Below are 23,897 nucleotides of genomic sequence, written 5' to 3'. Positions count from 1 at the left end.
TGCAGAATAAAATTACCTGCCAAAAAAAAAAAAAAAAAAAAAACCCAAAGCAAAACCAAGAATCCACAGCCACATACTGGGAAGCTGCACATCACTACAGCAGTGTTTTGAGCTAATATCAGTAGGCTTACACACTCCACACTCACAATGATAATGTTTACATGCTGATTAGCAGGTATAATGTCTGCATTTTCACGGTCTTGGTGAGATAGCATGCTAACATTTGATAATTGGCACTACAGTGCAGATGAGACGCATGGTGATGTAAATACTTTTGTAGATATTTGATCCTAAACCTATATTGGACAAAGTGCCATCTCGGACCGATGATGATGCTAGATGTAAAGTCATGGTTTAAGTTATTAGAGTTCATCTTTTGGAATGTCTAAACCAACTTTTATAGCAATCTATCCAATATCAATAGTTGTTGAGATTTTTCACTAAAAGCTACACATGTCAACCTGCTGTTGATGCTAAAGGAAATGTCCTGGAATCACCAACATCAAAATTTCATGGGAACCCATTCAGTAGTTGTTTTGATATTATAGTCTTTGCCAAAGTGATGGATCGACCAATTGACTGCCCAATATTGGCTACTTTCTGCCACTAGCATGACTAAAAATTCCCTTTTGATAATATATATGAGTTGCATGTGTTTTGTTGTGCTGCTGTTGTTAATCAAACAAAAATCATTGACTCTGCTATTGTTCAACACATGCTCCGCTCTGAGACTACACACAGCTGCTGTTTTCAGGCTTAGGAAGGTGTGAACTTGAGCAACACTGACCTCAAAATGTTTTAGACATGAAGACATAAGTGGTCAAGCAGACATAAAATCACATCATCACATCATTTGTCTTGACACTGTGGTGGGCTCAGATTGTTCTATGATCTTCCCCTCACAGTGTACGTGTGTGTATGTGCAGCTCTGTGTGACACCATAATGAGTTAAGCATAAAACACTGGAACCTGCATTAATTCAACTTAAGTGACGTCGTCCTCTGAGCGGAGCGAGGGGAGGTTTTGGGAGACCACTGCAAGTGGAACTCCTCGCAAGGCAGAACTGTAACCTGAAGCCAAAGAGAAGTGAGAGAGAGACAGACAGAGAGGGGAACTGAAGGAGTTAGCAAGAGAGAGAGAGAGAGAAAGAGAGGGAAATGGAGGGAGGGGGAGGGAAAGACTAAAGGGCTGAGAGAAGGTGATGTCAGCTGAGTTCAGAAAGTAAACAGAGTTCCACACTGCAGCATGCTGTCTGCGGGACGGGGACTGCAACTGGGGCAAACCCAAGGGGGCACCCATACAATCCCCTGGTCCAGCACCTTTATCTGTGGGAAGGAGGGCTGGTTCCTCTTCATCTCCCTCTTCATCTTCATTTCCCTACCCCAGGGGACATCCTGGCCCTACGGTAAGAGACTGGCAAAGAAGACTTTACCTTCACTTCTCTTTTTCTCCCTCTCTCTATCTCTATGTTTGGCACAGCCTCCTGTTTAGGGTTCTTTGTTCTCAAAAAGCCGGCATCAGCACTCTTCTCTCCATCCCCTTTCTCCTTCTATCCTTTAACAGCAGAACAGTATTCAGCAGACTTGTAAAAGAAAACCCACAGTAGACAGTGATGTAAAGACCAGCTTTTAGAGAGGCAGCAAAGAAAAACAGCACTGACAAGTTATTGCAATCTTTGTCTTTTACAGCTCTTACAAGTATGAGATATAGAGTGAAGGATTGCTCTGTATGGCTTTGTTTATTGTGCTGTTAAAAAGAAGTGTGTGATCATCCTGGTCCTTTCTATTCATTGTTGTTCTGTCTGTGAAATAAAAGTGAGAATGTTTTTCTGCTCCAAAATAATAATAAAAAAAGCAGTTGGATGTTGCCACACATTCCTTGAAGTAAAGCGAGGCGGTGTGAGTCCTAATAGGGCTGTTCAGACTTGGCACTCTTCTTCTTTTGTGTGAGAGCGTCTCTTTAAATGCCTAAGCATGTTGTGGATGAGTCCTCTCTGAGATTGAAATCGGCTCTGCCTGTTTATCCTGGGTGACCACTTGAACTGCTGCAGGAAGACATGAGTCATGTTTGACTAAATCACGCTGGCTGTGGTAATGTGTTCACCGTCTCCAAGACTCTTAACCAAACCTCTGCCCTCTGTCAGATTCCTCTTTACAAGCGCACGCAGCCGACACAGTTATAAATTAAAACCTTTAAATTGTAATGCTGGTGAATGTGGTGAAGGGCTGGGAGGAGCACAGCTGTGTTCCTCTGACAGATATACCTTTTGTGTTGTTGTCAGCTGAGTCAGTCTCAGAAAAGCTTGTTTTGTCATCGTGCATAATCAGCTGATGATAGATGCTTTCTATTTAGCAACCTTGTTTCTCCTTTTTTTTTGTTAAAGCAGGGCAGAGGTGTTTAAATGCAAATCCTGACTTCGAGGACATGTCTGTTTATGTGAGTGTATATATGTGTGTGTGCCTGTGGTTATTTCTGTTTCTGCATGTTTTAGAGTCCCCACCTGGAAGAGACATCAGCCAGGCTTTTTGTGTAAGGCTTCATTTTCACAATTTTCCATCCACCTAAATCTTGAGATATCTTTTTCTTCTGACACACTTCCCTCTGTCCTGTCACTCCTCATAGTGTGTTTAACTAATGTCCTCAGGGAGGCTGTTGGGAATACTGGGTTGTAGGCAGTTGGAAACAAAGACCAAGGCTGGATGAAAAAAAAAACAAAAAAACATATCAGAGTGGAGACAAGGAAATCTTGGCACAGTGGTTTGGTTACAAGAAGAAAGACATGGCTGCTGATTGAGCATTTGGACATATCAGACAGAGGGGTTCATTCCCAGTTTAGTAGCTAAATGCTGAAAACAAATGTACACATCTCAGACTCCTGTATGACCTACATGTTGGTGTGTGTGTACATACCATTTCACCAAAGTGGACAATAAAGTGATAGGATACTTCATTGGGTTTGTGGTTCCTTGCCGGAAGGAAGTTTATTTAAAGCAATCTACAGGATGACCACAGGGATCAGTGCTGGGGATCAGGCTACATTCACATATGCAATGCCCACAGAGCTCCCGTGGGAGTTTCCTTGTTCCATGATAGCTAAATCACTCCAACCTCAAAATACCAGACAGCTGCTGTGGGCAGTAGGCAAAAGGAATTATACACTTGCACATACACACACACTTACACATACACACATGTGCGCTCTCAGCTGCTATAAAAACAACTACTTTTCCTACATCATCATTAAATAAGCACTGTTCTGTCAAGAGGAAACTATGTATTCAGTTGTGGATATAGGATATAATGTAATGTTACTTTATCTATTCCTGGCACAAGTTCTCTCTTAATTCTGGCAGGGAATAAGTATGACTTAAAGATGTTATGGCAACGATTGTGCTAAGCAGCAAAATTAATTCATTAAAGGGTTGGCTCACCCAAATTAAAAATAAAAAGTTATTTCAGAGGGACATATTTTCTCTCTTACCCAGTTAGGAATGAAGTAGTTTAATTTGCTTTGTTTTTTTGAGATAACTGTCTCCAAGATTTCTGCTGAGTTTAATGAATGTGAATGGTGTTTAGTTTCCAGGGGCACTATCCTGGTTACTGTATAGTCACTGGATAAGCCACGCTGTATTGGGACTGAAGCATTAAAACAGATATCAAAATTAAAACAGATACAAAAAAAAGTGTGAACTGACAAACCATTTCAGTCTAACTAGGCTGACAGAGTGACATCATTGTGCTTTGTTGCTTATAAGCATGTTGAACTCATCCTAAAGCACTCACTGGCCTATGTTCAAACCCTCTGCATTGTATTATGTGGCTGTCTGGCTTTGTCTGGAGTTAAATATAGCTTGGAAGACAAGACAAGACAAGACTCATGTTGATAAAATACTGTTTCTGAGCAAGGAAAAGACAAACTAGACACAGATAGAAGCACAGACAGCATATTTCCATATATTCTCCTGTGAAGTTAAAGAAACCAGTCTTGTCAGCATTAATTTGACAACTTGATGACTTGTTTTTATAACTCTGGATAAATGTATGTAATATTTTGGATCTGTTTTGTGTTTATATCTGTGAAATATTTTGTGAGTGAGTGAGTGAGTGGGTAAGGCTTAAGTCACTTTTAGGGACACAAACCAGATTTACAATCACCTTTTGGCAATTGTGTACAAAAGCCATGTCCTTGCCATGTTAGGGCGTGAGGGTGTGTTTACTCTGTGTTTTCTTGTTTCTGCTCACACAGGGACTACAGATGGAAATTAGCTAATCGCTAATGGTGCAAAGCAACTTTTTTCTTTGTTTGAGATTAATGCATTTTGTGCATGGTCCCTCATATAAATAAATGTAATAAACTCAGCTAAAGCGAATAAAAATCCAGATGCTGACTCTGAGTTTATTCTTAGCAGGGAGTTGCTTCCAGAAAATGATGTTAGAATTTTAAAGCTGATGCAGGCTTATGAGTCACTTGTAAGGTCAATTTCTGCACCTGCAGCACATTTTGAATGCTGTGTATCAGCAGTACTGGTCTTCCAGGGTTGGTTGGGTGTTGGTGTTTGAAATTGAACAATAATGTGACAATGTTTGTCCTTGACAGAGGTCAGGGTTGTCAGGCTATTGGGCAACAGGGCAGCAAGCTTAGATGCAAGTGTCTGAATTTCCATGGACATGTCTCCCTGTGCCCTTGGTAGTAATGATGTCAGTCTCTGGATCCACATCAAAGGTGTGCAGCTGTGCCACAGCACCTAATAACCCCGGCCTTTGAAGCTTCTGATTGGGTTGGGGCACTGTGTGACAAATGGAGGCCTCCACCAGCCACATAATGTCTGTTATGATGCCTATGATATTGCTATTTTCTTTTCTGTGGCCTCTTGACATGCATGTTGAAGAGAACGTTTAGGAGCTCAACATCTGGAATGGAAAAAGCAGATACCACTTACATAAGACCAGAAAAGCCAAACAACCCACACAAAAATCCTCATGCTTAGCTAAAGGAATGAAGGGGAAAAAAACAAAACAAAAAAATTGTGATTTGCTGCTAAAATGTGTTTCTGAGGCTTGGTTCCAGCATCTTCTCACACAAATAAAAGTTTTGCCTGTTCTAGGGAACTATTAAGACAGCACACATAAATATCAGACAGTTGTAATGGAAAGGGTGCTGAAAAGCTCTGAGGAAAAACAAAGAGGAGCAAACTGTTATCAGATGAAGCTCCTCCTAATTACCTCTCTGACAACTGTCAACAACACCAGTTTGTGATTAAGTACACATTAGCCTGCAGCACACAGAAAAAACTACTACCTTGGGTTAAATTATAGTGCTGAGGAATACAAGGTATAATAAATTTAAATTGCTTTTGATAGACATAAAGCTCAAACACTGAAGGCCAACTAATGCATGTACTTGTGCTTGCACAAACACCCTCTCACTTAGTTAGCCTAATTTTGCACATTTGCACTACCACACCTGCCCAGACCCTCCTTAAATGTCATAAAATCACATATAAAATTGTTACTGTCCAGTCTGTAGTTGCCTGCAGGTGAGGACCTGGAAGCACCACAGATGTGTTTTTACAAGGCGGCAAGTTTATCGCTGAAATATATTTTGATCACTAGGGTGCACGCCAGAGTGTAGTTATGTAAAAATGATTTCCAGTGTACGGAATCAGTAAACACTTATTAGCAAAGGGGGATACCAGTCCAAAAAAATAAAGATGCATTCCAGCATGTGTCCAGCACTGGCTAGGGCGGGGACCTCAGAGTCATGCTTCAGAGAAAAACATAACAACCTTATCAGAAGGCTAGAGGTCAGCAAACTGAAACTGTATGTGATGTACAAACATTGAAAACATCTCAAGGAGGGGTTTTAATAAAACAGCTGGTGAAAATCAGGAAAGGAACCTAATCCTATTCCATAAATGCATGCGTGTCACTAACTGTTGGAAATTAGACTGAAGATGATTTTCTAGCTCTGGTTAAGCAAAAAAAGTTATACAGTTGTATTTTTTTCTATTCTACACTAATACAGTTATAGTGTCTTCTATGACTGTACTGACAGCAGTAGCACAGGGTGTGATTTCTCTCTCAAAGGACAAGACACACAGCAGCGATCTATGTAATGACATGACCAGATCAGCCTTTGACCCTTTAACGTGTATATCCTATAAATCAGGTTTCATAGTCTCTCGGGCAAGTTTGCAAACCTCAGTGAGGAATGGGCAAAGTTGTCCCATGAGAAGAGGAAATTGTGTCAGCGTCTTTCACTGACACCATGTGGCAGGCGTCACACCTTATAAACACTGTTTTCTTTCTGGACTAACAGTCTTAATTGCAGGGTAGCTATTGTCCGTGGTTTGATGGTGAAATTGGCCAGTAACACACTTCACAATGGCTTCAGTCTGTCCCAAGTCCTTTTGATAATAACCAGACTCCAATTCATGTATTGTTTGTAATCACATTAAAAACACAATAACAGTCATATTTGTTTGTAATGTAGTTGGTTTAAACTGTATTTCAATGTACAAAAGGGAAAGCAGACCAGAGTTTAGATGCACTCCTGGTGTGCAAGCACTGAATAAAGTCAGGCTACTGTAATCAAACAATTAGTGGACTCAATACATCACTTGTTCCATTTTTTTTTTGGTCATATGCCAGATTGAAAGCATGGAATAGTTTTGCTGGTGTGTCCTTGAAACTGATTTTATAGAAATATATTGTGGAGAATAAGAGTATTGCAACCAAACAAAACTTTTTACTTGCTGTGGTTGAAAAAGAAAGTTTGGTTCATTGTCAAAATACATATTGGTACCTGAATCCCACCCCTTGCATCGTGTTATCTTCTTGACTCAACAGACATCTCTCAAAACACGCCAGACATTCCCATGCCAAAGATGTTTGTGGTTCTCGCACTTGAACAAAATGAAATCCACAAAAAAGACAATCTGATCAGAAACTATGTGCTTCCCTTTTTTTTCTCTCAGGGAGGCAGACCAAACTAAACAAAAGAAGACAATACAAGAACGCCAGCTTTGATTCAAAAACAAAGTGGAGTGGTTGTAAGTTTACATTTGTTGCCACCACAAAAATTTATTACTGGCAGTTTAGTGAGACCACATGGATGTTGCACATGTATGCAATGGTCCAAAACAATTGATTGTCGTTAAATCGTAGTTGCAAGATCTATCACATGTCGTGCCAGTGATGCAAAAGAAGAGCAAACTGATTCCATATTGTCACAGACTTGCTGAACATGGTTTTGAGGTTAATATACAAATAAAGCTGAACCTGTGTTATGAAAACTATAAATGACCCTAGGAACAGAAAGGAATCATAAAACAGCCAAATGAATGCAACAGCTTTATGGAGTGCAAACTCTGTCCTTAGGAATCCTGCATCCATTCGTTGCGTTTCGGGAGACATTTTTCTTGAGGGCTGAAAACCCCAGAAAGACCCTCTAAAGTAAGAAAATGACAGTGAAGATACCTAAAGCCACAAGCCAAGTGTCAGTTTAGCCATCACACACCATTTGTGGAATATCTATTATTTGTGTAATCTCCTGTTTTTGATTGTGTAAGACTTTTCCAAGGACCCTTGTTGTTACTTAAGGGAAGACTTGAGTATTTCAACCCTATTTTCCCATCATATTGTGTCTAAGTGACTAATGGGGACAACAGTTTTTGAAACTGCTCCAGTATTGAGTGAGAGTGCTGCAGCCATCAGTCGTGAATAGTCTGCAATATAATCCAATAGGGCATTAGTGCCCTGTTAAAGTATGCCCATCAAATTCCAATCCAAACTAAAGTCTTGCAGAAGAAGTCTTCTTCTGAAATCTCAAAAATAGGGTCAAGGTTGAAAAATACCAAAGTTTGCTTTTAAACTGAACTGGAGCACTGGACCAAAGTGCTTTACTCAATCTGCAGTGGTTGTCATCTAGCTGTCATGTCAAGTCTACTTCACCATGCTTGGCGACTCTTTGGGAAATGTATGTCATCATCAGCCATCCATCACCACTGCAACAGTAGAAAAATAACATGTTGGTGTTCTGTCCGAGAGTTGATGCTAAAGAGTTGATTCTAAAAAATTTTTTCGAACTATTTGCCTCCTCATTGCACTTTGGACTCATTTTTGACAACCCTCAGTTCCATTCATGCATTTATTCTGTTTGCAATAATTGTTTAATTTTATTTTCCCCATTAATTAATTCATTTATTCTAGTTGTGTATTGTTAGCTGTTCCCTATTCATCTCTGTCCCTTGGTAGTTCAATAAATATCTTGATTTGTCACTAAGTCATTGTATTTGTTTACTAATTTACAACAGATATGGAGGTTCCCGACTTTTAGATATGAGACTGATTCATTTGTTTAATCTGTTTGTTTAATGTCAGTGGATGGTTTACCTCACCGTGTCTTCTACAGTGAGGGAGAAATAACTGGGGACAAGGCCAGATTGTAGCTGGACTGAGATACAATTTATGATATCATTAATGTAGCCGGGTAGCAGGGACGACTTGCAGCATTCCAAGACATCTGTGCTTCTCTTCTCTAGCTGACCGTCTGAAAACAACCACCAAAAGATTGATTGCTAGTGGTTGTTTCTTTTTCTGTGTCAGTGCATTTTTGACTGAGAGTGTCTACAGGATTATCTCTAGCTTTCAAAACTATTTTGATGAATGTACCTGCAACTACAGCTTCACCAATAAAACCAGTATACAAGTGTGTCTGTGTGTTTTTAGGTGAGGGAAGAAAAAGTCTAGGTTCGGGGACAGAGAAGTTATGATTGCAGGCCTAGAAGGAGAGTATGTACTAAATGCTGCAAAAACACTGTGCCAAGTTTAAAGTGCAGCTTCTGTTAGTTCTCATCTGCCACAAGAGAATTTCCACTTATGTGTTTCAGCTTGTTTCAGCTCCCTATGTTACATAATCACAACCACACAGGCTCAAAGGTCGATGAATCACTGGTTTCCAATCAAATTAAGCATGTCATTTATTGGGTAAAAACTTTACAAAGAAGACGGTTGGTGTTGACACTTGTGCTCATAACACACATTCAGTGAATGATTTGACTGTTTTCCATGACAGTGACTCAACCATTGTGGCTTATTGCAGAGTTAACAGTGTCTGACGTATTATGGTATCAAACACACAACCTAGAGACACACAACCTAGAGACCTGTAGTCACCCTAAAGAGGGGCTGGCAACCATATGGCATAGGAAATAACCAGAGAGCCAGTGCAAAACAACAGCTCAGATAAACACACAGGCAGTCAGTGCACCAGAAATCGTGCGCTGCTGCTGCTCAGTCCTCTGCTGACCAGAACCCAGTCTGCTTACATTTTCCCACAAGGCCAACTATTTCTTCTGACATATCCTCTCTTTGTCTGACTCATCTTCCTTTCTATTTCTGTACTCACAAAGGAATGCTTGCACATAAATTAAAATAGTCTCCTTCTGTTTGTTTAAATAATATCTGTGACACTGAGATGTTACCTTCTTTAGATTACAGGTATTTGCACAACCACTGCCCTGGCCCAGAGTGGAACGTTATGTGTAGGGGATGTTGCGAGTATGACGTGATACGCTGTAAATGCCCCATCCAGGGAACTCCAGTGGGCTACGCTGTGCCCTGCTGTCGCAATGCCATCAACGAGTGTGACCCCTGTATTATCCATCCAGGTACAGTAGAACTTCTGAGATATGAGTGCTTTGGTTGATTTGATGAGTGATTGACATAATTTGATGAGATGCTGTGGTCATTGTTATCTTAAACAGAATAAAAAGTTCTCAAAATTTTAAAAAGTATATTTCTGTTATCATACCATAAATCTCTGTTCTTGAAATGAGACTTTCTCTAATATCCGCCATATACTTCATGCAACACTAGTAGCTGTCTGTCAGATGTTCAGTTGCATTGCAGCGTGACAAATCGTTCTGAAAAAAGCTTCTGTACTTGTGTTTGTATTTTGTTTCCAGACCAACGTCACATTGGCTGCTTTCCTTGATTTACTGGCAGAACTTTCTTGGATTGGCAGCATACGGGAATGATTACACTTTAATTTCTGAATGAAATGGGAGTAAATCTATGTATACAATCAGAGATGACAGCATTGTCTACCTAAGAAATGAAGGCATGACAGTACATGAGAATGCAATTCCTTGGGATTGTATGCACATGTGTTGCAACTTATGCATCCAAACTCTTATTTTCTTCCTACATGCCATTCACCTAAGGAAGCATGTCACATGTTCAGCTTTTACAGCTTGAACATGGTTACATGTTTTCTTTTATGGGGAAAAACAGCTGTTCAAAATTAAATACATACCTCCACCTAAACACTAAAAAAATGTACTCCAAGTCTAGTGTACCACCATCAATTCCCATTTACTGTTAAAATTCATACCTGTCTTCAGGTCAGATTTTGCTTTTCACCACCCATAGACAGAGCAGCATCTTAAGTGAAAATCCATCCTCCCAGGAAACCATTTCAAGGGGGTTTCTCCAGATTTCTATTTCAAGGGTCAGCAATATGTTTGAGCATGCTGTTGTAGTGAAAGATGAGCGTAATGAGTTTAGCAAAGTTGATTTAAAGGACACATGGCAAGGATCCAGTAAAGGTTGGTGACACAGCTCAAGCTGTTTGGGGAAAGTGTTCACAAAATGATTTGTCCCTTTAGTGTTCTGTCTTGTCAGTCGGACTGTAATTCTAACCCCTGCCTTACTGTGATTTTGTTTATCTCTCTCTCTCTGATCCTTTGCTCTCCTTCTTTCAGGCTGCAGCATATTTGAGAACTGCAAACGCTGCAACAACGGGACATGGGGTCCCAGGGATGACTTTTTCATTAAAGGAAAATACTGTGCTGAGTGCCGTCCTGGCTGGGCTGGTGGAGACTGCATGCGTAAGTCTCATCATTCTCTTAATTAGCATATCCTGCATATCTTTACTGTAAACAATATAATAATATAAGTGACATAAATACCATGAATTCTATACACTTGAGTATAATATGTATCGCAGCCAAACATCTATGCCAACTTTCAAGGCTGCCATATGCCCAGGAAGTTTTCCATGAGGAGATGAATGACAAGTCAGAGTCAAAATACAGGAATACCATAAAAACAATTTATTATGCAAAATTTAGATGCCTTAGCTTTCCAAATATGCAAATATTGTTTGCCACAAGACAGAGCAAGCATATATTTGATTAAAAGCAGAAACCAGGAAAGGCTGTTGAATATTTTTGTTGCCCCCCTATTGTGTTTATGCTTCTTTATGTTGTTGAGCATACTAGGCCTTTAACAGTGGCTTTGGAATGTCATATGTAATCACTTTGGTTTGAATGGCAACCAAAACAGCTGAATACGGAGTCTCAAAATAATAATTATGCTGTAATTAACAGCCTCTGAAATGTATATAGCACTCTGGTTTTACACAACTTCGTGAATGGAATCCTTTCCTGTGTTTTTCAGAGTGTGGGGGAGTGATCCGTAAACGACAGGGCCACTTGGTACTGGAGAGTTATCCCAACAACGCTCGGTGTGAGTGGACCATACAGGTGGACCATCCTTTTACGATAGAACTCAAGTAAGATCATAAGTCTTTTGCTTAGTTGTTTATTGTTCATTAATCTGCCTGTGCTATTAGGCTTAATCTGGGTTATTTCGGGTTACTGCTCATACTGTTGCTCATACATCACAAAGCATGATGGGTAATGCTACAGATTACATTGTTTGTGTTTTCCATCAGCTTGAATTTCAAACAGGACTCAGAGTTGGCAGCCATGTTTGCAGCTCCTTGAAGTTGTACTTAGGGATTAAGGGAAATCGGTTACAAACAACAAACCATTCTGGGAGAGACATGAATTGAAAAGTGAGGGATCACCAAAGCCAGCAGGATTCATCATCTGATGACCATGAATGACAAATTTATTGCAATCCACGCAATAGTTATTGAGATATTTCAGTCTGGACCAAACCTGTCTAGCAACAGACTGACATTTCCCTCCAAGAGCCACGTCACTAGCATGATTGAAAATAACATTTAAAACATCAATAAAAAACTATTGACAACTCCTTTAGGTAGCAAACTAGTTTATTTAAATAAACAATAATTTAAATAAGTGCCATTTGGAATCTGAAGAATATAACAAATCTTTGTGTAAAAAGGTTAGAATTGCCACAGTTTCATCTGGCATTAAACCATTAGCTTTTTGGGGTGGATTTTCATTGTCCATCTGTAATAGTTATTAATAGCTGGCCTGCTTGAGTAAAATTTCCACCCGGTTCAGATATTTCTGCAAGATGCATGTCATGGATGGATGGCAAGGCTACAGCAAAGCTTGGAAACCACAGCACCCCCTTTGTTTCAGCAAAGTTATTACTTTTCAGTCCTGTGATAACTTTCTATGTCTGTCATTTGCTCCATTACACACGCACAGCATTTTATAGGCAAGCACTTGTGCAGGGTTTTTACAGAAAAAGCTCCATACAGTTAGATTCAGACAGAGTATGCAGTACATTCTGTAATTGTTTGCTGTGTGCATAAAATACATTTAATGATTCCAAGCCTTTTTACTGCTATGTGTTACTGAGATATAGGCATGGCATATAAGCATGATATGGTCTTTCATTTCAAAGTTAAACCAAGATTACATCTGAAATCTGTGTTTTTCATAATCCAGCTGACAGTTGTCTCAATGTCACACTCAGACTCCAAAGAAACCAAAGAGCTCATGAATTAAAAGCATTTGTAGATTTCTCTGACCAGTTACCATAGTTACTTAAATTCAAATTTAAATAGCCCCTCAGGCCACTCCTTCTGGATGACCTGAATGTATTAAAACTAAAATTGCAAAAACATCACCTATAAATGCTGTAATCACTAAGTCTTACTACTTGTTTTGGAAAATAACATTGCACAATCAAAGTTTTTATTTGGGATTCATGGATATATTTTATAGACATAAAACAGCTCCAGAACAGATATAATGAGATGCTTATTTAGACTGGGATTGTGATGTTTATGAAGTAATGCCAATTACATCAATATAATATCATTTATATGTGCACTTTAACTGTTTAATGGGCACAACATGAGTGAGAATTGGCAAATGATCTAATAAATATAGGGCTGAAATGGTTATTAAGATGTTCCCAAAGCCACAAAGCCAAAGACAGGCAATGGTTTTTGATTTCATTATGTGTCAACTGTTGCCGCCAAATGTCAGTATTGATTGTGCAAGTATTTCAAAATAGCTCATATGATATTGATTCAAAATAGGTGCACAATTCTAATGATCTAATGTAGTAATCTTTTAACTGCTGTGGTATCTGGTAAAAATGACATGCACATCTCACACACTATTAAGAGCAGAAAGCCATGTAATGGTTGGGGAAATCACCTTGTGCAGCAGTTTAAGTACTCAGTATCATTACTGTTCATTGCTTGTTTGCTGGCTAAAGATTTTAAAGTGTCAGAACCTTAACGCCAACTGGTGTGGTGCTGCCAGGGAACACAGGTGCTCTCCTAATCCAAGGGAACATGATAATAGCAGGAACACAACAGAATCTCACTGCCTTGTGTTTGTTTATCTGCTTTTAAAATAGTGATCTCCTTACCAACAGGTTCATGATGCTGAGTCTGGAGTCACACCATTCTTGTCGTTATGACTACGTGGAGGTCCGAGATGGTGACAGCATCAACTCACGTGTGATAGGTCGATTCTGTGGAAACAATAGACCTCCTCCAATTCAGAGCTCAGGCAACAGTCTACACGTACTGTTTGTGTCTGATGGTTACAAGAATTTTGACGGCTTCTTTGCCACTTTCCAGGAGAACTCAGGTGGGTGAAAAAGTCCAATATCAGTGTCATGTAAGTGAATACTACAAAAATATAACCCTGCTACTATTAATAGTATGCATGTTAGAATGGTACAAGTGCAAGGAAATGCACCCTCTTCACCTGACCATACCACCCTTACCCTGAACTAAATGTAATTCCAACCTTAAACCTAAAAACAGTCTTTTTGACAGTCTCTCCCCCTCAGAAAAAGAGAGAGAGTCTGTCCTCTATTCATGGACACTAAACTAAAAGTAACTTTAAAAGTCTGAATTAACAGCTTATCTTTAAAAACCTGGACCACAACACAGCAAACAAGAAATAATTGAGTCCTAAGTGTAATAAACACTGGTGTGTTTCTAACAATGGTTCAGGCTGCTGAGCCCATTAACAGCCTGTTGAGAAAATACCAAACCAAATTGTCCCCAAAAATGTCCTCATGCTCATGGTTCAAAGCTCAAAATTACACACACACACACACACACACACACACACACACACACATATGCGTAAGTTGCAACCAGCAAGGCCAGATCTAGTAAAAGCAAACAGAGGTTGTCTGTGTCTTTAGAAATGGAAAGTAAAGAAATTACATTTAAAAAGTGCTGGCTGTGAATATAAATCCTTTGATATAATGATATACACAAATCATATCACTGTACTGCTAATGAATACAATATTTATTTTTGTTCCCTATTGCCATATTTGTTTGCAAACAGCTTGCAACTCCTCCCCTTGCTTGCATGATGGGACTTGTATCCTGGACAGTTCTTACACTTACCACTGTGCCTGTCTGGCTGGCTACACAGGCAAGAGGTGTGAAAATGGTAAGTCTCTTACAAGATTTTCCATAGTATGACCATACTTGTAAAAATCCTGAGATTTGAAAAGAAAAGTGGAGAAACAAGCAAATCAGAATAAAGCAGTCTTTGCAACATGTTGTAGGCATGACTAGAATTTTCCATCTGATGAGGTATTTGAAATATATTTGCTTATTGGATTGATGCTTAGCAAATACCAGAATAATATGAGTAATTTTCATCTGAAATCTGACACACCAAGTTACAACAAATTTACTGAGAATCAACTTCATCCCAAAAGCTTTTTCTTTTTCTTTTCTTTTTTTGCCATTGTTGTTGCCCAGAGAGGCGGTGATTAACTGTCACAAGGGAGAGGACTGTGGTTTGGACTGGGTTCAGGCCAGCTGGTTTGCCTGTCCGTGTCACTCCCATATATGGTTTCGGTTCATTTGATTTTTAAGAATTAGAAAATAAGTTTCATCAGATGTATTACAAATATAATTGGTCACCTAATTTATATGTCTGCATCATAAAATATGCAGAAGAATGAAGAGAAGAAAAATAGACAGCATTTCTTAGAGTTAGGCAATTAGGTATAGTTTCTGATGATACAAACTATTCATTCTTTTCGTCAACACAGTGGCACAGCTCCACTTGATCATGGGGACTAGTGTTCCCTCAGGGTGTGGTTTGTCATTTTCGCCCTATAAGGGCTTTTATTTATGGGTGTCTGGACCCTAACTTGTGCTTTTGTAACTAATAAACCTCCCTCAAGAACCTGCAAAAACCGAGTTCCTGAATCCCACTTGCTTTTTTCTTGCAGTGTCGTTTTCAGGGGTTAAGTTTGAGTCTATAAAACTAATGGCGAAACAATTCTACTTCTATAACGTGAGCCAGCTTTTCCATTGGTGGAGACACCTGTAAAAAAAGGCAGGCGTTTCATTCCACACAGTGTGCATTCATCTGTACTCCCATGAGGATTCCTCAGCTGTTAATTTTAATGGAAGAGAGCTGCAATAACGGTAATGTCTGACATTTTGTAGAGGAAATGTCGTCTACATTTCTGTCACGGACTCAGATGGAGAACTTTAAGCATGAATCTGACATCAGACATACTTTATCTCCAATAATCAACCTGTCATCTGCTGTAAGGCTGAGTTAAAACTATATGAGAGTATCTGACACACTATCATAGAAACCCCAGAGAGGAAATTATTTCTCTCTCTTTTCTTTGCACACTATAATATATTATTGAATCTGAATCTGTTTTGGAGTGTTAACATAGTTTCCAAGGCATTAACGAAAAGAATGATGATTTACTTACAGTGTGTATCGTTATATTAGCATTCCACCATCATAACTCCAGACTCATCCCATCAGTTCTGTGGACAAAATCTGACATGGAAGATGGATCATTTTAGCAAAATATACAAATGCCAAACGCACCTCAAGGTGCTTCATCCTTTAAAAAAGCCCAATATACTATTCAAAGGAGGTCAACTACAGTTTAGTTTTCCACTTTTGGTTAGCCAACAACATTCCCCATGTCCTAAGGGACCGAGGGTTGGAAATGCCGTAAGGCAAAAACTCCCAGATTATAGGGAGGGTTCCTTGGTTTGGAGCAATAAAACCACGGTCAAGCATTTCATGGATCTGACCCAACAGAAAGTCAACTGCACATCAAACCTCCTGAGAGATCATCTCACAGAAAGTGCTGTAATGGTATGATAACACTTGTACTAACATGTGTGTTTGAGTTTCTGTGGATTCAGCTGTGGGTGGTGCAGGCTTGCACTGTTCCATTTGTGTGCTCATTTAAATATTGCTGGGGAAAGAAATTAATACTTTTTGCACAAGGAAACAGTACATCACGCAATGTTCGAGGGTTTAGACACAATCATTTCCATGAATAGTAGTATGGATAGTTTTGTTTTGCAGTAGGTTGTCATATAAAGGAGTTACACATAGTATTCCACAACCACATTACCCATTTCTACTACCGCACTTCATAAAATCCACTTTTACAACACTGGAAAATTGAACAGTTTGACTAAAGCCCTTTTACTGCATCTATTTCTTCCTCATTTACAAGCCATTGTGTTAAAGCCTTGCTGTGAACTGTTCACACTTTACCACACCGGGTGAAATAATTCATTAATAAGCCTCTAAGGTAGCAGGCTATTAAAGCTCTGGACATTCTTAAATTAAGAGTAATGAGTCTGAGAGCTGAGACTTTGGTTTTTGTGGACTACAGTACCTGTCAGACCTTGCCAACACCAGAAGGCAATGAACTTGCTGAAGTTCTATTTGTGTGGTCCTCTACAGTAGAAAGATAAACTAATGTTTGAGGAATGCTGTAGATGCCTCCTAAACTCTCTACACATCTTCATTTTCACAAGCCAACATTCAGTTAAGAAACAGGAACATAAGACAACATGTTCATAAATAAACTGCATGCCTGTATTTCCATTCAGTGGTGGGATGCCGCAGGCCTCCAGTGCCCACCCATGGATCCACAGAGGGAGTGTTTCATCACTCTGGGGCACGCGTCACTTTCCGTTGCAACCCTGGGTTTGAACTGCGGGGGTATCGAACTGCCATCTGCCTGTCTGATGGCACATGGAGTGCGCCTGCCGCACAGTGTGGTAAGACGATGATGTGACTTATTTTTCTTGCTAAATAATTACAATTCAGGGAAAACAATGCACGTTATTAGCTTGTCTCTGAATGCCTAATATACCACCACAAAGATGATTAAAACTGTGGAAAAAGGCTAATTTGTAGCTTCTATAAGACTTTTTCCTGTCTCCAGTGCCAGTGGAAAGGGTCTGTGTTCTACCACCCAAGCCAACGCATGGGGACCACTTTTTGGTTTATGGACCCAACGATGTACTTATTGCTCTACAGTACATGTGCTACCAGCCCTATGAACTCAGCGGGATCTCCCAGAGAACCTGTCTTCCTAACAACACCTGGAGTGGGATTCCACCTGTTTGTACAAAAGGTCAGACAAAGTGTGTTGAGTAATTGGGATTAGAACTAAAATCAGGAATCAATCAATCATGAGCAAATAGTATAAAGGATATAGAGTTCATTGTGCTTGTGTTTTTACGACAATAACAGTCTTCAATTCCTAGAGCCAGCCAGCATGTCGCAGCAGCTTTAAACGGAAATATTTGCAATGTGCTGCTAACTGATGACTTAGTAACAGTCTTTTTGATTTGTATCCACAGTGAATAACACACTCACTGAAGCAGAAAAGGACAAAGACAAGGCAGAAAAAGGCAAAGAAAAAGAAATATACAGTGACAAAGATATCAGCAAAACAGAAGAGAAAGTTCAAGTGAACACAACTGGAGAAAAAGAAAGTGTTCAAGGGAAAGATATAAACACTGTACAACAGCGAAATACAACAGCAGTCGACAGAGAAGATAAATATAATAGTACCATTCCAGAGAAAACTGTGGCTGAGGATACGAAGGGTAGAAAGCCAGAGGAAAGAAATACTGGGTCAGAAAAATCCACCGGAAGTAGCAAAGATAAAGTGGATAGCAAAGGCCCAGACAACAGTCTGAACAAAGTTGAAAAGAAAGAACCTGAGGTAGTAAAGCCCCCTGAGAAAAAAAAAGACGACCCAAGCGTAAACTTGGAGACAGGAAAGACGGATGTCACAGAAATTGTGGTGATAAAAGACAAAGGACAAGAAGGGAAAGAGAGGAAAGAAGAGCAGGTGAATGGAAAAAGAGATCCAGGCAAAGTTGGCCCCAATGACACCAAACTGCAGACGGTTGTATCTGAGAAATTAAACACACTGGAGATATTTGAACTGGAAATGACACAGAATAACACATTTAGATATGATGTCGATGACATGAGGAAAGAAAACAATACGATAGGTTCTCAAGAACCGGGGAGGAAAATCATTCCCACTAGAGTCAACATTACACAGTATACTATGTACAGAGCAGGAGGCAAGGAAATTGGGACACCAAAGGAAAAAACAACAATTAAAGAGGATAACACAGAAAACGGTTCCACTGAGAAAACAAACGAGGAATTGCAAAAGGAGAGGGAGGAGAAAGAAAAAGAAAAAGAGAAAGAAGTCAACCAAAGCTTCACCGGTAAGAGACTCATTTAAATTAACCGTATCCCACATTTTCTCTGGCCTTCACCTCATACTTAGCCTGTTACCCTCCTCTAGAGAAAAGCTGCCCACCTCTACCTCGCCTCTACCACGGCTATCACCAACTGGTGCCAGGGGTAGAGACTGAGACAGTGAAATTCATCTGTAACCACTCCTATGCTCTCAGTGGTAATGACCGACGTAGCTGCCAGCCAAATGGTACCTGGAGTGGCAAACAGCCCCTCTGTGTCAGAGGTACTGTCATCTGTTTTTCAAAATTAGCTTATTTATTGAACGTTATGTTAATGGATGGTTTACATTTCTGTAGGCAGATGCAGCATTTTTTTCTGATTGCTGTACTGATGGATAGGTTGGCCTGCCACCTTAAAATGAGATCTTCTCTAAAGGGTTCATAAGTTCTCACATGTAGTACTGCATACTAAGTGTAATAAAAAAGTGAGTAAACAATTAATAAAAGATCATGGCTATCTCACCTTAAAACCTGTCATCAGATTTATTGTTTAAGTGCTAGTAAATGTATGTGATAGGTTAATTGTAAGTAATATGCTCCTCCAATATAAAAATCAAACAAGTCTGCACCTACAAATTTAAATTAAGACAAACTGGGTTATGCTATAGTTTTGTTTTGTTTTTTATTTAATCTTTTAGAAAAGCATTACTCAACATTTTAGGTAACACAAGAATGTTGGAGGAGAATCAATCTGCATATCTTAAGCTCTAAAGCACACATTTTTACACTTGATCATATCTATTAAACAAACAAAATATAATGTGTTTAGTAGGTAGTTTTAGTTACTGGTAAGTGGATTGTGTTGCCTTTGGATAGAGTCATGACATACAATATGTTTCACCATGTTTCCAGTCTTTGTACTAAACTAAGCTAACTAACTACTGACATTAGAGCTAATCTAACTCTCGGCAAGACAGTGAGTAAGTGTACTTCCCACAATGTTGAACTATTAACGTGTGTCACTGATCGAGTTACATTAGCACTATACAAATCACAGCAGCTGGCTCACAGCAGATGTTAATGGGACTTTGTGTATTTTGTGTATTTTATATATAATGTGTGTCTTGTGTGTGTATTTACAGCCTGTCGGGAGCCCAAAGTTTCAGAATTGGTTAGACAGAGAGTTCTGCCTCCTCAGGCACCATTCAGGTATGTTTACCTGCATTGTCTAATATTACAAACATGATTATTAGCATAAGCATCCATTAGTATACAGTACTGAAGATACTGCTATGACTCATGCCAGACTTAACTAAAGAGAGAGTGATGCAGTGATTTAATTTTATAATAATTGTATTCGTAGAGTACAGGCTGCCAGATGTAGAGACAGGAGAATTTAAAAGCAATAGCTCTAATTTCATACAGCTTAACTTTTTTTTTCTAAAATCACATTCAAAAGGCATTTACTGAATATACAGGGTATATGTCTGCATACCTTTGAAATCTTATTCTCCCCTCAGGAAGACACCTGTGCACAAGTTCTATTCCTCTGGGCTGGGACAACAGCTCCAGTCTGCCACCCCCACTAATGGCCCTCAAGAGCTTTCCCAGTTGCCCCAGGGCTTCCATCACCTTTACACACATATAGAGTATGAGTGTGCATCTCCTTTCTATCACCACTCTGGCAGTTCGCGTCGTACTTGTTTGAAGACTGGGAAATGGAGCGGGCGTCATGTCTCTTGTTCACCAGGTGAGGGCAGCAGAGGACCACTAGTTATCTATATCACCCTGACATTTAACGTGTGAAAACCAGAAAAACAGATTTAGAGTTTAGTTGGAAGTCTCACCAGCCCCCAAAGTAACAGAGCATATGTCCATTTTGCTACTGATGATTTGGCTTCAAGTCTTTTGCGAATATGAGACTATCTTTCAGTATATTCAGAAGATGGGACAGCCTTGTTGCAGTGTAGATGCATTCCCAACTAACCTTTGTGTTAATATCATATTGTTACAAACTTTCCATTCACTGGTAATAGTAAAATCCATACCTACAAATTCCATGTCCTACGTTGTTTTGTACCATAATATAAATGGTGTCCCCTCTTCCTGTTTGACATAGAGTTGTGCTCTTGCAGGCTTTACCTCCACATCTAATCACTCAAAGAAAGAGAAACTTTGACAAAAGTCCTTCATGTTCTTCATTACACCCTCCTGCTCTCCTTCTCCATGCAGAGTTAAAGATAAGCCCACTGGCTCCGGTGCTTTAATAACAAAAGGTCTGCATACATCGGTAACAATGTCAACAAAATTACAGATTATAATATATATATAGATTATTTTATTTTAGGGAGCTGATCACTGTATTATTGAGCAAAGGAGCAAAATCATCTCAGAAGTCCAAAAACTCATGCCTGAAGTCATTTATTCCTCAGCTGATCATAAAGTGTTTGTTTGAATGAATCCCCTTGAGTGTACTGAACATTTTGTAGGGATAGGTAGAACAAATGCATCCAGTTCATACTGTTCTGTTTAAAAGATTAAATGCTCAAGGGTTCCTTTCATGAGTCAGAAGCTCACATTCCCTGTCTGTGTGGCTTTTAAATGATTCATATGTTACCTCATCTATGGCACTGCTTTGCATTTTGGCAGACAATCCTCAAAATCACAATTTTCTGAACATGTGTAAAATAAAAGCCTTCAGAAAGGAAAAACTATTTAACGAAGGTCCAGCACTGTGTTTTGACACAGCCTCAATGTGGGTCTAATTTTTTCCTGTCTTCCATTTCCCCCTCCATACCCCTTGATCATGGTCTTTCCCTCTCTATCCTCTCATCCTGTCACCTCCTCTTTGGCAGTGTGTGGGAAGCATCCAACCTTTGACCCAAAGAGGCCAACAGAGGCTCACTGGCCTTGGCTGGCAGCCATCTACCGCCGCTCCACCAATGGAGCTGCAACCAAGGTGACCAAGGCAGACAGGCAGGCAGGATCCCTGAAGGACTATAGTGGAGCAGGAACTGGCAACCTAAATCAGGCCTCTAACTGGCAGCTGGTTTGCAGTGGGGCTCTGGTGAACCAAAGAAGTGTAGTGGTTGCAGCCCACTGTGTGACAGACCTGGGGAAGGTGTATCCTCTGGATGCAGCCAAGATCAAGGTGGTGGTGGGGAAGCATTATCGTGATGATCAAAGAGAAAATAAAGGTCTTCAACACCTGAGCGTAAGCTATTGGAGATCTCCTTCATATTTCCTATCTTTGTTTAGTGATTAATACTGTGTTTTTACAGTTTAAATCCCCATAATATCAATTTCAGTGTAACACATTGAATCTTTAAATTATTAGCTTCTCTCCATCTCTTTTAAGTTTTTTTTCTGATGATCCTTTTTTAACAAAATTCTCATATTAAGTTTGTTGCTTTCTCTTTAAGGTGGCCTCCATTGCAGTTCACCCAAACTACGATCCCCATATTCTTGACTCGGACATGGCTGTCATCAAGTTACTGGACAAAGCAAGGGTTGGGGAGAAAGTCCTTCCCCTCTGTCTCTCAGACAGTCAGGGAGAAGAAGTGACCTCAGAGCAAGGACTCGTGACAGGCTGGTCTCTACTGCCTGATCCAAGTTTAGGTGCTGATGAGAGGGCAAGAGTTGGGCTTGTTCAACTTGCTGATGTAGTCCCATGTGAGCAGCAGTATGCTCGTAACGGCGTGCCAGTCAGTGTCACAGAAAATATGCTCTGTGCTAGCCAGAAGCCTGACTATGGAACCTCCAACATATGTCCCTCGGACACTGGGGGAATCCTTGTCATCCCTGCCCTCTCTGAGAACAATCAGAAGCCTTCTCTCAGTTTCACACAGGTGCAGGAGGAGAGCAAAGGGCTGTGGAGACTTCTGGGACTGGTGAGCTTTGGCTATGACCAAGGGGAATGTAATCCAGACCTGTACACAGTCTACACACATGTAGCTAACTTCAAAGACTGGATAGAGAGCAATATGAAATAAAAATCCTACTGTATGAGTCACCATGTTCCCATGGTCTCTAAAATATTTAAATGGCTTTATATATTTTACTGTCCTCTACCTTATGTTTGTCTGCTTTTCAGTCTATTCATCCTCTCTAATCTTATCTTTTTTCTGAATCTTCACATGGGCATTTTCTTACTTAATTCAGAAGCAACACTGGACAACACAGTGCTCGAACTGAAGGGGGTGCTAACACATTACATGTATTGGGCATCAACCTTTCATCGGAAGACTTCAGCGTTCAGGTCCCTCAGACTGAGGTTACAGACTTGAAAATGACTAGAAAACCATTCCAAAGCCTTTGGCTGTTAATGGTTTGTATTGTACTCATTGCTATGTATATATGTTGTAATGTACTGAATTATTATATCAATTCATATGACGCAAGAGATGTACATATTGTATTGAAAGACAGAGAAAAATCATGATGTTTTTAAATAAAGAAAATGTGGGTGTGGTTGCTAGTGTGATTATTATTCATTATAGTGTAAAATTCAGTTAGTAGATTTCATACTTTAAACAGAATTGAATCATTAATTCATTTTACAAGACGAAACACCTTCTGCGTGCTCTGTGAAGCACAAAGTTTTGTGCTGTGAAGCAAATGAATCCAGGTCAGAGCAGCATCATTTTCACAACCATAAACGGAGCATGTTATTCACAGATCAATTCCCTCCTCTGTGCTCAAATTAAATCAATTACTTCCATTCTGACCCTCCTCCATTATTCAGAAGTAAGTTTACATAGATAGAGTAGATCCGGCTTGGGTTGCCTTAGAAGAATAATTTTAAAAGATGTGTTTGAGTTTACAAGGCAGGAAGTTCCAGAGCTGAGGGGCCCTGACTGAAAACCTAGGCATTCTAAATCTAAATCTAAATCTTTAACACTGGAAATGACTTGTGAAGAGAGCTAAGTACTGAGGTGATAGAATACTGTGATATGTTTGATTTTTCTTTCTCTATTTTTTAAAGCCTTGCAGGCAGTTACATGCCAGCTAAAGGCTGAAAGACTGATCTATGGTTTAACACTGAATATGAGGGATTTCAATCATTTCTGTGTGATAGTAGGAAAGCATGTACAATATACATTTTTTACAGTCTGAAACTGAAAAGACCTGTTTTTTAGATTGGATCAGATTTGAGGTCACTGTCAAAAAAT

General features: G+C 39.6%; 1 protein-coding gene across 1 annotated transcript; it reads left to right on the top strand.

Annotated features, from left to right (window-relative positions):
- The first annotated feature begins 1,168 nt into the window (after positions 1-1,168).
- On the top strand, positions 1,169-23,190 carry pamr1b (peptidase domain containing associated with muscle regeneration 1b). Its single transcript, XM_053318562.1, has 14 exons — positions 1,169-1,405; positions 9,495-9,671; positions 10,767-10,892; positions 11,464-11,578; positions 13,618-13,835; positions 14,552-14,659; positions 17,107-17,277; positions 17,445-17,636; positions 17,866-18,753; positions 18,834-19,010; positions 19,869-19,935; positions 20,247-20,476; positions 21,582-21,940; positions 22,149-23,190. Exons 1-14 carry the CDS (start codon positions 1,246-1,248, stop codon positions 22,716-22,718), a joined length of 3,558 nt encoding a protein of 1,185 aa, XP_053174537.1. The 5' UTR covers positions 1,169-1,245; the 3' UTR covers positions 22,719-23,190.
- The last annotated feature ends 707 nt before the right edge of the window (positions 23,191-23,897 follow it).

This window comes from Scomber japonicus, chromosome 5 (genome assembly GCF_027409825.1).
Source record: "Scomber japonicus isolate fScoJap1 chromosome 5, fScoJap1.pri, whole genome shotgun sequence".
NCBI classification, from domain to species: Eukaryota; Metazoa; Chordata; class Actinopteri; order Scombriformes; family Scombridae; genus Scomber; species Scomber japonicus.
The sequence above is the reverse complement of the archived record's forward strand: the minus strand, read 5'-3'. Positions and strand labels throughout refer to the sequence as shown.